The following is a 15,330-nucleotide window of genomic DNA, read 5'->3' on the forward strand; positions in this document are numbered from 1 at the left end:
TGCGGACGGAAGAGGTCGAAAATAAATGGCGTTCGATCGGTCGGTCAATTAACATGCCTGGCGAAATATTTGTTTCCCGACGCTTATCACCCAATTCTTTTTTCTCTTGTTACAGACACCCCTTATTCCCACTTCTCGCGTTGATCTTCGAGAAGTGCGAGCTGGCGACGTGTACACCTCGAGAACCTGGTGTCGCGGGTGGTGACGTGTGCTCGTCAGAAAGCTTCAACGAGGACATCGCTGTCTTCTCCAAACAGGTAAGAAATTTCACTATTTCCCAAATTTTACCTTATAAGGGTAGAAATTGAATAATATTCCTTCTAACCCCCAAACACACGAATCGTTCCCCTTTTTGAGAAAATAACACTCGTGAGCTCACGGAAAAGGAATTCCTCTTTTCCACTAGTTTCATCTAAATTTGAAGCCTTGTCGCATGTTAGTTTCGTAAGGGAAGGCCAGAAAGGGGCCGGTCCCCGTGCAGGCAACGATTTCGAACCGCTCCAAATGAGTCACGACTCTCGACGCGTTCCTCTCCAGCTCTCTCGACGCAGCCACGAATGTTTAGGGTCCGAAGGACCGTTCGTGGGACTTATTTTTAGGAATTCCAGCGAACAGAGTAGAAGACGCGACAAGTTTCGAGCGGGAGATCGTTCAGGGTCCTGTTCTCCGTTTGACGCGATCAACCGGAAGAAAACTCGTATTTTCGTTGTTGCATTTACGTTCTCTGTCTCTCTAGCTTCATTTCCCTGTCACGGCTTACCTTTTCGTTCCTCTTTGTAACTCACCCGGGGCGAGTCCTCCGAAGGACACACGCGTGGGTAACCGGAGAAGGTATACCCTTTGTACCGCCAAGCGATTTGGCCCTTTTAAATACGAGTCTTCGCGTTCCTCGTCAGGTATACATCCGTGACCGTGTTTCCTCGGTGTACCTTCCAGGAAGTTGATTTCGAAACGGAACCTAAATTTCGTTTCGTTGATTGAATTTAGCTAGGATACCACGGATACCGACTTTCCGATGGATATTTACACGTGGAAACAAAGCGAAGGCGGTTTCGGTCGAGCCGACATTTACGATAAAAACGTTGCCTTGGTTAGTCGATGCAAACGAATGCAGCACATTTAGATTTAGGATTATCGACGAGTGCCGTATATCGTAATACGCTCGAGATATCCGCGCAACGTTAGTCGAGCTTATCTTTGCATAAAATTGTCCGTCCACCTTCGTCGGAACAGACCTCTGTCTCTCCATTTGCGCGGTAATTATTCGCGAACCGGCAGCCGGCTAAGCTCTGTCTCAGTTCCGAGGGCCACCAGTCGAAAAATCAAGCCCCGATCGTAACGTCTAAATATAGAGCCGCGGTAACACAGTAGCAACCAGGCCGAGCAACGCCACGCCGAGATAACGATAAGAGTTAAGCCTCGCGGTAAGGTGGGATAAGGTGCGATAGTCGTGCGTTAATTCACCTCTCATTTAGAGATCCGGCAGAAAACAAATTTTGAAAAAAGAAAAAAAAGAAAGGAAAGCGAAAAATGGAGAATTTTGATTTCTTCAAGTTTTAAGATTACGAAACGCTTAAACAGCAGAGATTCAGAGCACCCTATTTTCCTCGTCGCCGATAGACGGTCGATCGTTCTCGTTAAATCGCTCGCTCGTTCTATTATTTATCCACGGCGTGTCGACATTACGCCGGCAGGGAGAGAGGGAGAAACAACCGCGCGTACTCACGGAGAGTCCGTTAGGATTGCGAAATTGACATGACATTTGCATCTTAATAAGGCGCATAGAATTACGAGGGGGTAAGGGACAGGCGGAGTGGCGGGACGGAAATAAAGAAGGATACACGAACGCTCTCTGTGGCGTTTCTTCAGATCTGACGGTGAATAGCGTCGCCTTTTGCCTGACCGTTTTCCTTTCTTACCACGGTAAAACGTATCTAAACGTTGCTTTTATACACACGATAGTCGACGCGCTCGTATTTCACTTGCATTATCGGCGCAATTAATTTCCCTTTTGGAAGATCGTTAGACGAGCTCTCGCGGTCTCACGCCTCTACTCCAAGATGGCAGAAATCCTCGGACGCAACGAGGAAGCGATGTAGCACAAATAATTCATCACCATCGATGCTGTAGTGTTGGAGAAAGAAGGAAAAATTTACCCTATATCGCAGCCTATGTGCAACGCGTCTCGCTAATTCAAAGATTACGCGCCGTCCCCACGAGCGGATAAACAAATTGTCGAGGGGAACACGGCCCCCCCCCCCCATCCACGGGGACAGATAATGAATTTTGATATCGCGTCGCAGGCGTTGCGAAATTTTCTCTGCACGTATTATCTTGTCCACGATCGTCTTATCCTTCTTTGTGCGTCGCGAGGCTCGCTTCGCTGTCATCGGCGAGCAGATTATACCGGTGATTATAGGCAAATCCGTGTCGCCTCGCCCACTTGTTCCTCATTTCCTATCGATCTGTTGTCGTCGATGTCCAAAGCTGGTTCCCCATAACGGCAGAGAACGTTGGAGGGGTACCGCACGCACACGCGAAAAGATAAGCAGGTGAGAATCCTCTTGCGGCGGTTTTCGAGGCGTGTGGTTCGTGCCCTTTTACACCCCGTCGATACTCGTACGATACGCGCGACAAAAGGGCCGCGGCGCGCCTCGCCTACGGATTATTCCGCTTTTCATTATTTCCGTTCACCCCGCATGCGCTACCATTGGTTTCCGTAACACGACGCACGCGCAGTTTCAGTCGCGGCACGACTATCGCTGCCATCGAATCGCGAGTCTTGTAAGTCATCAGGTAAATTCATAAAAAATTTCAAAGTTTCTGCACTTATTTATATTTGACGCGATTGGAAATGGTTGATAGTTTGTTACTAGCCGTGAGAAGCGGCGAACCGTGGCGTGAGCTAGACCGATGGAGGGGGCTCGTATATGGGGTGCTTCACAGCCGGTGGAGCGCTGCTCATTTTCTGCCATTGTAAATTGATCTATTCAATGGGGCCCGGCATTATCCCGTGCGGTCCACGCATCGTGTGTGCCCTATGGGGCCTCGATACATTCCACGCAAGCCCCGGCCTCCGCTCCCTTTTTGCCCGCTGCCTTGCAGCTTCGCCTTTCGGCTCCGATACTCGGCTCTGCTCTGCCTGCGACGTAGCAACGCTCGCACCGCAGGAGCATCCCGCTGCGCCACGTTACGCGCATTGTTGTGCCCTTTTTTACCAGATGGATCGCTCGTCCCAGTTTTCGTGGCCACCGTAGGCGCTCCGCTGCGAAAATTTCGCTTTCGTTGGCGTCCCGGTGCGCCGTGTCGCGCTTCGCTGCGCCGAAATTAATCGCTCGTCCAAGGGAGCATCGACGCTCTTTTGCGGCGAACCCCGAAACTCGTTCGACCGAAATTTTCGTTGCTTCACCGGCATCGAGGAGGCACTTTTGCGTGGTCACGCAAACCACGTGGTAATCGCGTTTCGAAGTGGCAAAACGGTACTTGCAACCTGGTCTCCGTAAACGTGGACGGTGTCTGGCCCGATAGGTATAGACTGGCAGAAAGGAGATGACCAGGAAACGAGGAACAAGGACCCGTTGGGATTTATTGGCGCAATTAAAATGCACCTCCGGGGGCATTAAACCCTTGTAAAACGTTGGCCCCCGCACTGACGGGCCTGACTAATGCGACCACGAGACAAACGCGTCCGAGAACTCACGCTACCTGCTTTCCCACCTTCAGGGTGTGGACATCGTTGCCTATGAGTTTATAGGATCGCTTTTTTTTACGAGCTGAAACGTTATTACAGGGAATACGTTGTCCCAATCAAGGATCCGTGAACGAGCATCGTTTCAAGATGTTAAACGCGTCGGATATTCTCGCGCTAATGATTTTTAACGATTCCCATTCCGATAACGAGACGATCGAGCCTGCTCCATCCTGCCTGCTATCTCTTTCTCACTGTTATGATTGCAGTGTAAACGATCGTAAAATTGGATTATCGTAATCGCGATAACACCCGCGATGTCTGTTTTCTGCGGTAGTTACAAGCGGTGATCGTAGTCTCTGCTGAATGATCGACATATCCTCGCTACCGGTTTTCTCCTCTTTTCAAATCAATTCTGTTATTTTACGAATTTGCGCAAAGAAAATTTAATACACCGTCGGGCTTAACTGGTCCCTCGATTGCTCCTTTTGGGAATGGACGCAATTAAAGGCGATTACACGGAATTCCGGGCCGTTGAACGATCGAGAAACGATGCAGCCGCGTATCGATACTTTACAAACGGTCGATTCGGAGCTAATTAACGAAACGAAACTTGCGCGAGCAAACCGTAAGGTCGTTTCGCCCGAGCTTATCCCCTGGTGCGCGCTCTCATTGGACCGGTTTCGTGACGTTGCTCCTCGTTGTCGTCGACGAACTGTCCGTCCGCTGACCTGTCCGGTTTCGAACGGTTTCTACGCCTCGTCCATATGCTCCTTTCTCACCTGGCTTCCCCTCCATCGCCTTTACTAATCGTTTAATCGTTATCTTCTCGAAGCTAGAACGCGTTTTTACCTACACACTATATTACCACCTACCTTATCTATATCTTGAAATTTTTATTAATTTTCAATTTTTTATTTTAGAATGAGGATTCTCTGTCATTAGGTTTATTAAACTTGAAACTTCCATTCTTTCTTTTTTGTTTTCATTTATCAATGTGTGTGATGATAATGTCACGAAAATAAACTTAACCCTTAACCCTATTAGATAAGCTTGTATACATAGGTTTTAAGAGAAACTCCATTTCTATCATCTTCTTAGAAAAACCAAAATTTTTCTCTGCAACACAACGTTTACAATTACAGCTGCTCTCCGTGGTAATTAGCTTTCACCTGGTTGTAAAGAAAATTTCCCTTTACAACCCCTGACTCCAACTCCTTGTACGATTTTCCCGCGCGTTCTTCAGACCCGAGACAGTTTCCTGGCCGAGTTTTTACGACCCCTTCGTGCCAGGTCAGCACCGTTTGGGTATTCGTGAAGTCAAGGTCCCCGAGGAAAGTCAAACGGACGTGAAACTTTACGTCCCCCACAAAATTCGTGAATACTTTGTTCGTGAGACGGGCCGCGTATTGTTTTACTGCTTGCCTTTTCCTCGAGAGCGTTTCGAAAGAAAGTAGGCTCGCCACCATTTCCATGGGACGATCCGGGGTGGAGAGTGTCGTAAAGTTTACGTTGGATGCAATTCGTTTTACTGCGCCCGGAGACAATCGTGTTTCGCTCTCTGAACGACTCCTTACCTCCTCGAACGTTAACGAAATCTAAATGTTAATTCATCGAAAATGTGTTTCGACGCGGCAGAAATTCGTTAGAAAATTTCCACGGCCAACGTGGCGGTTGGGATCGAATTAAAACTCTTGGGTAGAAGATGGTGAACGTTTCGATAGGTTGGAACAGGCGATGGATGAAACAGCAGAAGCAACAGCCACGTAGAGCAGCTGCTTCGTATATCTCTCGACAGGATCGTCGCACACCACGAACAGCATGCATACTGGCTGTCCTAAACAGACGTGCTCCGTGCCGAAACGAGAGCATTCTCTAAATATTATCGCTTAATATTTTTATCCCGAGCTGTACGTGCGTTAAACTCGACCAGCAAACTGTGTTCCTCTTTTTCTTCACCTAATAATTATATAAAACCTTATCGCTCCAACAATATCGCAGCATACTTGTATCAAAATTTCTATTTTTATTAGAAAAAAAATGTTCGACTGTTTAATATTTGATTAGAATTCTTTTCGAAGTTCGAAGGAACGAGCATTGTCAATGAAACGATCATCGGGTTGGACGTATTTTCGTTTCATTCAAGCCACGAAGCACGATAAATATAAATGGTCACGAATATTTAACATCGAACAGTGTGTCGCATCAATAGCAATCGTATCGCTTTATACATATGCATGAGCTCAATTAACTGTCACTCGCAGCTCTCCTGACCTGCCTCTAATCAGCACGATGAGGACGTTCAAATGGCTCGCGATCGAAGACGAGAACTTTCGCTTATCGAAACGTTCATCTTATGAAAACGATGCGTTCATTTAACACTTTAAATGTAGCAGTGAAATTGCGATCGTTTGAAAAATTTCTTACCTAACAAAATTGATACAATATCGATGCTCGTTTATTAGAACAAATGAACTCGTTTTCCTTTGCTTTTTGTCGTCGTTAAAATGGCGGAAAGGATTGTTAACAATATGGAAGATGGAGAAAGGAGAAGCCGAAAGAGGCAAAACGATGCCTTTCGGGGCTGCTTACAATTTGTAATCGACGTTGCTACCTGAACGGCGCTAGGTCGCTCGGGGATCGTCGAAAAAGCATGGTGACAGGAGTCTGCAAGAACTAGCTCCCCCTTCTACCAAGAGTTGACAGTATTTTTGTGCGGTGTACGAGACGCCTTCATTACCTATACACCCGATGCGAAAGAGGAGCGCCCATTCAGAATTCAGGCTCATGAATACGCGGCTTGGTCCCGTTCTCAGAATTCTCGCGGTCCTTTGGGTTTCGTAACTCGATTCTTACGTCTCGTACTCGCACTCGATGGGGTTATTTAAACGCTGCAATCCTTTGGGAGAAATGGAACCTTTAATACTAGACTTCTTCGAGAGAAAAAGAGAGAGAGAAGAATAAACAAGAAGGTTTTTTTCAAAGAAATTTAGTTAATTATGTAAAATAGAGTTACAGTGATCTTGAAACAAAATTTTAGCTATGTAGTCAACATTACTATGAAATATTTGTTCTGGTTTGCCGCCAAAAGCGCTCTAGAAATACGAAAAGTAAACGAACGTTAGGCAATTCTTAGAAGCTATGACCTAACAGTACATGTGATTCATATATTAGAGTTATGGCCTATGAAACACCTTGGAACAACATAATATATGCTGTGGAAAATATATTTTCGTGTATCTTTGAAACCAAAGCTAAACTATCCAGGAAGTTTAATCGAACGCAAAGTTTCCTCTGTATCGAGCCGATCGAAGCGACTAATATCGGGGTCCAGGAGGGAAGAATTTTAACGATATTCGTTCCCGGTCCGGGACGAGTCCTTCTAATCAGATAGCATGGCTCTCGGTGTCGGGTAAAGGAGAAAGAAGGAGAGAAAGCATAATCAACCGCTGGTCCTCCGGTGGATTCCACGAGATTAACCAGTACTTCCATCGAGATTTGTCGTCCGTCTCGTTTTTTCCCCTTCCTTTCGGGCCGCGTGCTTTCAGTAAGAACTCGTGGGTCCAATTAAGAGCGAACGAGGCATCGTTCTCATCCTGCGTTTTGTTTCCATTCTGATCGCCACTACGCGGCGCCATGAAAATGCTTGAGAATCTCATCGGTTCTTCCCTCTCCTTAACCCTTCTATCCTTATGTATCTCCGTAGAGTTGAAGCTCGCTCGTGTCCGTGGATAGAATTCCATCGCGTTCACCGACGCGTTTCCGTTTCTATACGTACGAATTGAACAGTGGGGGTCCAATTAAGAGGAAGCACGCGAAGGAAATCGCTTAGAGAAAGACTGGACTGGAACAGGCCTGCTCTTGGCCAAGCTCGTCGAGAGATTTCAGGGAGAAATAAAGGTAGGAGACGAGATAGTGATTGAACAATAGGGAGGAAGAAAGAGAGAGAGAGGGAAAGAGATTGAGATAGAAGTACGCGTATGCAGGTGTTCGAGATAGGATCGTTCTTATAGTTTTAATACCGCAATTACCGCCGTGTCTAATTATTAAAGCTTTAACGCGTGTGTGCTCGTGTGTTACAGATCAGACAAGAAAAACCCTACTACATCGCGGACCCGGAGGTGGACTCGCTGGTGAGTATTTTTTTCTTTTTTCCTTTTTCGTTTCATATATGTACATACAGGATGTGATTACTGGCGGTGCAACAGGGAAATATCAGACGAAAATGTATACGGTTAGATGTGACCGTGTTGAAGTTAAATCTATAGTCGATCTGTTTCGAAACACGACACCCAGTATATTGTCGCCCTCCTTTTTGCCCGCGTAACGATCATTATTCCATGTTTACCCTGCCGTACGCTCGCCTCGTTTGCGCCTAATCGTTCAGTTTTATCTGGCGAGATCGCGCGCTGACCACCCGGTGCGTTCATTTCGAGGAATGACGATGGAAAAGTGAATCCGTCGGCAACGGGAAGCGTTTAATTGTCGATGGAAATTAGCGGTGGTATAGTTGAAAAATCAGACCGAACGAAGCGTTGAAAAATGGCCAACACGATACAACGATTTCTACCCTCTCGTTTCGTGCGTTGTAATATAAATCTAAATTTCATTTCATATCAGTTTGCTGTTGCAAACGTAGCGTCTGGTTGGTCGGATGAATCGTACGGAGAGTATGCAAAGATAGGGAGGTGGTAATTAAAAGAAAAAGAAAAAAAAAAAGATAGAGAAAGAGTGGCGAGGATTCGACGTGTTCCGCAGCCTTTGTTTCTTCGTGGTCAGGCCGAGTCTGGCCAGGCAGCCATTCGAATGGCAGACCTTCGAAACACCGGAGGAAGAAATATTTCAAACGACCCTTCGCGTTCTCCGATCGAGATAACGGATAGTGGGCTTTTTAAATAACTCGGGTGTATTCCTTGCCGGACGAGGAGGTGCACGCGGCCCGAGCCGATGCTCGCCTCAACGTCGACCTGCCATTATGGATTCCTTCTGCCAGACCGTTGTCCTTGCTGTTCTGACCATTGATTTTTACTCGTTCCACGACGTTTTGCATGTACCATGCCTCGGGAACAATTAGGCTATCGCGTCCGGCGTGTATGAAACAGGTAGACGAACTTTCGAGGACGCGTCTCGGAATATTGCTGTGAAATGTTTGAAAAGTTTGCGATGGAATTCATTACCATTATTATATTCTTCTTTCTCGTTCCATTTTACATTTGTCTCTTGTCAAGCAACAAAGTAGAGAGAAAATGCCAGGGTAAAACGCAAAACCTGTCTCCGGCTCAACATTATTCCGCTAGCAGGGTCACAAATTTTCGAATATTTCGATCGTAACTCAAAATCGGATATATCGAGCGTGTTAATGGTGAACCGATGTACGTTGTTCCAGCGCGGCCTTTTTTTTCGTCCTCTCCCTGTGGAACGGTGGCGGAAAAAGGGAGAGAAGGAAAACGGACGACGGGGATGCATTTCGTTGACGTTGTTCGCATCGTTGGCCTCAATTTTTCAAAATGTCACGCCCGTTATCTGAGCTGTCAGGACGGCATCGGTCCGCGCGCAAACATCCGCGTGTACGCAAGGTGTACCCACTCGCATCTCGTGCCCGTTGTCACAACTGTCGCTCGGCCTCTGTCGATCTGCTGAAACAGACGAAAAAATGAAACGAAACAGCAACAACAACAGCAACAAAAAGAAGAAACAACAATACGAAATGGAAAATAAAAAAAAAAGCCAGAGAAATGCGACGTAACCCGACGCGGAAAACGCGAGATATATTATGTAGTTGCACGGCTGGCGTGTTGCAGAGATTCGTCATCGGATGGTTGCATCAAAATTATGCATCCGCGACATTAAAGAAATGTAGGCAGGAACGATGTTCGACAGGAACGCATTCTGACGGAATTTTAAATGGAAATGCGACGCGGACGGTTCGCCGATTTTCTTGAAACGACACGTTCCTTGGTATTGTGCGTTCTTCGAATTTTCTTCGGGATTCTGCGTCTGAAAATTCAACATCTTTTATATGCCACCCATTTCAATAACTTGGCTACATCTTTTCTACGCTTCTGAATCATAATTTTAATTTATAAGGTGATAAATTAAAAAAGTTGTTCCATTCCAGCATTCAAATTACTAATTATTACGGTCAGACCGTCATTGATCCGTTCGCGGTATCCATTATTGCACCTGTTGCTACAAACACTGTCGTTTGAAACCTTTTCTTAAATCTCAATACATCATTTTCCCACGAGTTTAATTAATTAATTAATTAATTATCATAGTTTCAAACTCATCGTTCTTCAATTTCTTTCATTTCCGATTTAACGTACGCGATTCCTGTTTCGGTTTTTCAAAGAACAGGTTTTATAGAACGATGGTTCTAACTGGGAGAAAAACGGCTGAATCTAATTCGCTAGAAAATTCACAAAAGCCAGGAGGCGAAGGCATAGAATCGAAAATCGTAATCGTGAGATCAGTTTAGCAGCTTCCATCGTCGCTTCATTACATCCATGGCAAATTGCAGTCTACGAGCAATGAGCTTCTATCGTAAAGAACGAGCATGTAACGTGCATGCTTTTTGCCCTTCACACCCCTCTCGTTTCTTTGCTTCCCGAACCTCCTCTTCCCTCTTCCGCGTCTCGCGAGATGATGGCCGTCGATCGACAGAAGCCAGCTGCTTTTTGCCGATAGTTTCGTATCGTGAAAAATTCTCGATTGCGAATTCCTGGTGGTCGGGAAGGCTCTCTTGATTGGAAAGCTGCTGCTTTCGAGAGCAACGGTGACACGAAACGGTGAACACGAAAGGGCTCGAGCCCGCGGAAAATTCGATGCAGCTGCAAACCTGTGGAGAAAGACTGAAAACGGTGGCTTTCGATGGGTTTTCTGTTACAATGGGAACTGTTGCGTGTTCTCGAATCTTGTGATTTGTGGTTCAATTGATTCTTCCACGTCATGCACCAATCTTTATTTCGGGAATTCCAAACGATTACTCCTTAGATTCTTTTTTTATATTTAATATCTTTGCGCTTTTAACCATCAGCGAGAACATGCAAAAGAGAGTAGAAGCTGTTGCACAGATGAAGAGGAGGCGTGTAACGAGCTCCTTCTCTCAATTCAGGGGGGTCAAGGGTTTCCTCGGGGTTAAAAGCGAGAATCCTCGCTCCTCGCCATCCGCGAATCTTGTCTGCCCTCTCTGTTCCACATTGGAATCCATGGTTTTCCATCGGTATACATTATCTAGTAATATCCTTTTTCTAAAGCTCTCTAATTCGGTCGAATCTTTTATCCCGTTATTTACTTCTTTCTTTTGGAGCGAGTAAATGAAGTTTCAGTATTCGAAATTGGAGGTTCACGAACTCGGTCGAGAGATCGAAGCGGTGTTCGGTGGGCGAACAAAAGGTGGGGTCCAGGTTCTTGGCGAACGCGCGTACGAAACGAGGAGCGGAAAAAAGATGGCCGTGAAGTCGCGGAAGAGAGCAAAGCAAACGAACGAGCAAACACGCGAGGCCTCTGCTCGTTGGAAGCAAACGGGGATCTGCCCTCGGTCGCACACGCGCTTTAATAATATTCCCATTAGCATAAGCGAGAAATGAGCCAATGAGATGCTAATTGCCGCTCTCGCGTTTCGAGAATAATTATTACCAGGAGGGTACTTGACTTTCGGACGTTGCCCACTGCCTGAACGACGACGTTCATGAGACGCGATTCGTCGGCGAATTTTTTTACACGACACGCTCTTGTTCCTCCATGTAACGGTGGAAGCTCGTTTCCTCGAAAAACCATCTTCTTTCGGCGAGGAAATATTTTAATTTATCGATTATTTTGGGTATTGAATTTCTTTATGGAAAATAATTCCACTGAAATCCTCCTTGTATTATTTCATTGACAATTACTTGTCAAATGAAACGGTGTAAATTTAATTAAAGGCCAGAGATCGATCGCAAACAGTGTGTATAACAAGACAGCGAAATAAGGTCGACCGGTCTGTACGTATGCATATTTATCATGTAAAAACAGATATATGTTAATAGATGAATTGAGCCTCTCGTATTTCATGCAAATACAAACATCTACTTCCTTCCGTGTTTTGCTAATTATCATTCACTATTCAACGTATTTCTGTTTTCTTTCCAATGTTCATTATCGATGCGATCTTTTCCAAATAATCAAAGGATAGTCATAGTTTGCCGTGTGAAATTGGAGAAATATTTTGATCGATTTTCATCGTACGTGGATGGGAAATTGAACGAATAAAAATAAGAAATGGAACGCGATGACGTGGAAAGGAACGCAGTGATTTTCCATCGAACGCATAAAACGTGCTTCGAACGGGAACCAATGACTTCCGGCGTGGATCTTTTATTCATACACTACCCCGCCACCACTGTCTATCAATTAGTTACACGTTGTTGCGATTGAATATTTATTAATTGACTTTTCATTCACGGTCCTCCGACAAAGTTGCACGCAAAACTTCCTGCCTCTTTGAACGACACGACGAGATTCAGCTCGCCATTTTATTCTACATAGTTTATGCAACATCATACGGAAACAGTTTTTAGAAGGCAACCGGAAAATGAAGTCTTTTGTACATTTTTTTAAGATACCACTTATTTTGAAGCTCGATGCGTTAATTAAGAATAACCGTTTCAATATAAACAAGGTAGAGTGTCATAATTTATTCTTAAAACAAATTTAACTGTGTACTCTAGAATGATAATTGAAACTCTTCATATTTACTGTGATAAATAGAATTTTTAATTAGGCAATCAATAATTATTGAGATGCTAATTGCCAACGTTGATGCACTTTTTGTCAGTTTGCTGAAAATAAAGGTAAACAAGCAGTTGCACTATCACTGTCGGAAGTAAAAAATTTTAGCGTCGCGATAATGAGCTCAGTGACGGGATACTAATTGTAAGCTTCCCAGGATTGTGCCGGGTTAAATAGAATATAAAATTTTTCTTACAAACAAGAATCGAATGTTTTCTTACGAACAGAGTAAAGATTTCCATTTCTTAAATCATCTACCTTGATCAGTCTCACCGACCAATCTGATCGTCTCGAGAATAAGACTGCCTTTAATAAATCAACTTCTTACTTTGAAATTACAAATCGATTAACGCGCGTGTCGCGGGAAGCGAGGAAAAACTGTATCGAAGAAGGGGTGAGGAAGATCCGCGGATAAGAAGGAAGAAGGATGAAGCGAGGAAACTTAAGAAACCTCTTTTTCACCGGCGAGTAAAGCTATACCCTCTCGTTTTGTTTCGCATCTGCTCTATTTCCATGAATAAACCGGGTAGGACGAGATGGCGGGCAGGTACGCGTCTCCGTACGAGCGGTTTCTGCAACCTTGCGTCGAACCGAGCCAAACAAAAGCGACAAAACGCCTGGTGCTGCTCCTGCTGCTTCTCTGTTCGAGCTGGTACAAGAAGAACGCACGGTAACGGTACCTTGGAAGCCAAGGATAGCCGAACTTGTGCTGCAAGGATCAGGGAGAACGAAACCTTTGCGTCTCTTTTTCTTCGGATCGTAGATCGTTGCACGCGCGTATCGTCTCAAACCTTCATCGTCGCGCGATTAACGCGCGTTCACGCCTTCTTCCTCGTTTCATTCTTCCGTCTACGCTCCAAATTGGCGAAATTTTCTCGCAATCTTCAGCGAACACGTTTGTCAAAATCAGAGCTGATCATCGAGCTCCCATTTTCAATGATTTTTCCAACGTTTAACCCTGCACTTAGAGATTTAAAGGATTTTCATTCGCACCCGTATCGTTGCATATTTCATAAAAGAAAAATTAATACTTGTAAAAAGTATCGAATATTATATATAACTTGGTGTAAAATTGCCGAGTAATGAGTGACGCAAAGGAAATAATTGAATATTAATTAACGTTTATGCAAATAAGGAAATCTTTACAACAACTTATTTGTATTGTAATTACACAATAACCGTATGTAAATCTGTTGAAATGTGATTTCTTTTCATATGATTTTCAATTAAGCTGCTTTCGTAACGAACATCATAATTGAATATTAATGACTGTTAACAAGAACGAACGGCTAGAAGAACCTTTGCATAACTTATTTGTGTTTTCTTTCTGGCTATAATTGCACAGAATAAGGGTATGGAAATATCTTGAAACGCGACGTGTCGTTTAGAAAATCTTGACCGAAGCTCTTGTAACATTCGTATCGTGACACGGTATTATTTCCAATCTTATCATCATTCATCCAATTATAAAAGATTATTTACAGTAGCGGCATCGTTTCGTTTGCAAAAAAAAAATCAACGAGATCTTCAATAAAACACAGCTAAATTGCACTTGAATCTCTGCTATTAGTTTCAACATCCCTTTCACGAACATTTCAATTTTTCAATATCGATAAGCTATCGTGACCAGCTTACTCCCTGTTTGTAATCACTGTTCTATCATATAGCTCGTTACAAGAGAAAAGTTGTCATCAATCGTGTCGTCGCTTTAATATCCCCTGCATCTGAGAGATTTATTGTACTGTTACCATCAATTTTCCTAATTATCAGCATAAAAATGTAAATATCGACGATTTATCTATCAGCAAAAATCTTCACGCCCACGCCACTGTTCGTTCCGCTCCCTGAGACGTCTGGGTGCGCGAGTTAGAAATAAAAAGCTGTCCGCGGGTTCGTAGGAGGTGTGCCACGCGGAGACTGTTCGACGAGAGGGCCGAGAGAAAAAGAAGCGTCCCGAGGGGTGGCGGACCACGGAGAAGCATGTGTAAAGTATAACGTAACAGAGGGACTGGCGAACACTGCCACGCTGGTGGTCCATTATACCGGTCCTCTCGGCGACCTGGACCAACGTTTCTCGCGACTTTGTGACGCAACGTGCCTGCCTCGGAATTGATGCTAATTTTTCTCTATAAACTTGCAATTGAAATTCTGAAAACGCAGAGTGAAACGGCACGTCATCTGTCCGATTTGCCGAACGCGTAACATCACGTGTCAGCGAAGGAAAACTTGTTGTTTTTCAACATCGATTGAATTTCGGCCCGTTCGATGGCGATAGATAAGCAATACCGATCCTTAAATCGGCACGTCTAGACGCGTCGGACGGTTTGAAAAATAGGCTCTCGATGTACGATCGACATGCGTTGCTTGGAATTTTCCGCTCCTCGATGCATATGAAATCTCGCAGCTCGTGCGATATATTTACGTTCGTGAAAAATTTGATTCTTGCCTTGGTCGAAGACGTTCCGAACATTCGTTAGTCTTTTCCAACGGAACGTTTCTGACCATCAAAATTTTAATTAATTAATCGATGATTTGATCGTTTGAAAAATAATTGAACGAGGACGGAATGTTAAGACGTTAATAGGGTCGAAAATATTTGGAAAAACATGAGGTGCCCGATCCGGTCGGCACGCGTGCTCGTTACACGTATTCTCGTTCGGTTATCGTAAATCAAACGGCGATTAACGTAATTGCCGGCTCGAACGGGCTCGCGTTCGTTTCTGTCGTATCTCTACGCTCTAATCTGTACGAATGGGAAATTGAAAATTTGCGAAATCGACGAAAAAAACACCGGCTACCGATCCGCCCTCCACCCTGCACGAATAAATTTTTCTGGCTTCCGTTTGTTATCCTCTTTCATCTGGTATCTTCGA

General features: G+C 44.6%; 1 protein-coding gene across 6 annotated transcripts in view; it reads left to right on the top strand.

Annotated features, from left to right (window-relative positions):
- Positions 1 to 15,330, top strand: part of hth (Meis homeobox homothorax) — a 369,553-nt gene that overhangs the window by 50,202 nt on the left and 304,021 nt on the right. For all 6 annotated transcript variants that reach the window (XM_034321378.2, XM_034321376.2, XM_034321379.2 and 3 more), the window contains exons 3-4: positions 116 to 257; positions 7,771 to 7,821. In XM_034321378.2, coding sequence (XP_034177269.1) covers positions 116 to 257; positions 7,771 to 7,821 — 193 coding nt within the window. The remainder of the gene's footprint in view (positions 1 to 115; positions 258 to 7,770; positions 7,822 to 15,330) is intronic.

The sequence above is a fragment of the Osmia lignaria genome, chromosome 12 (assembly GCF_051020975.1).
Source record: "Osmia lignaria lignaria isolate PbOS001 chromosome 12, iyOsmLign1, whole genome shotgun sequence".
NCBI lineage: Eukaryota > Metazoa > Arthropoda > Insecta > Hymenoptera > Megachilidae > Osmia > Osmia lignaria.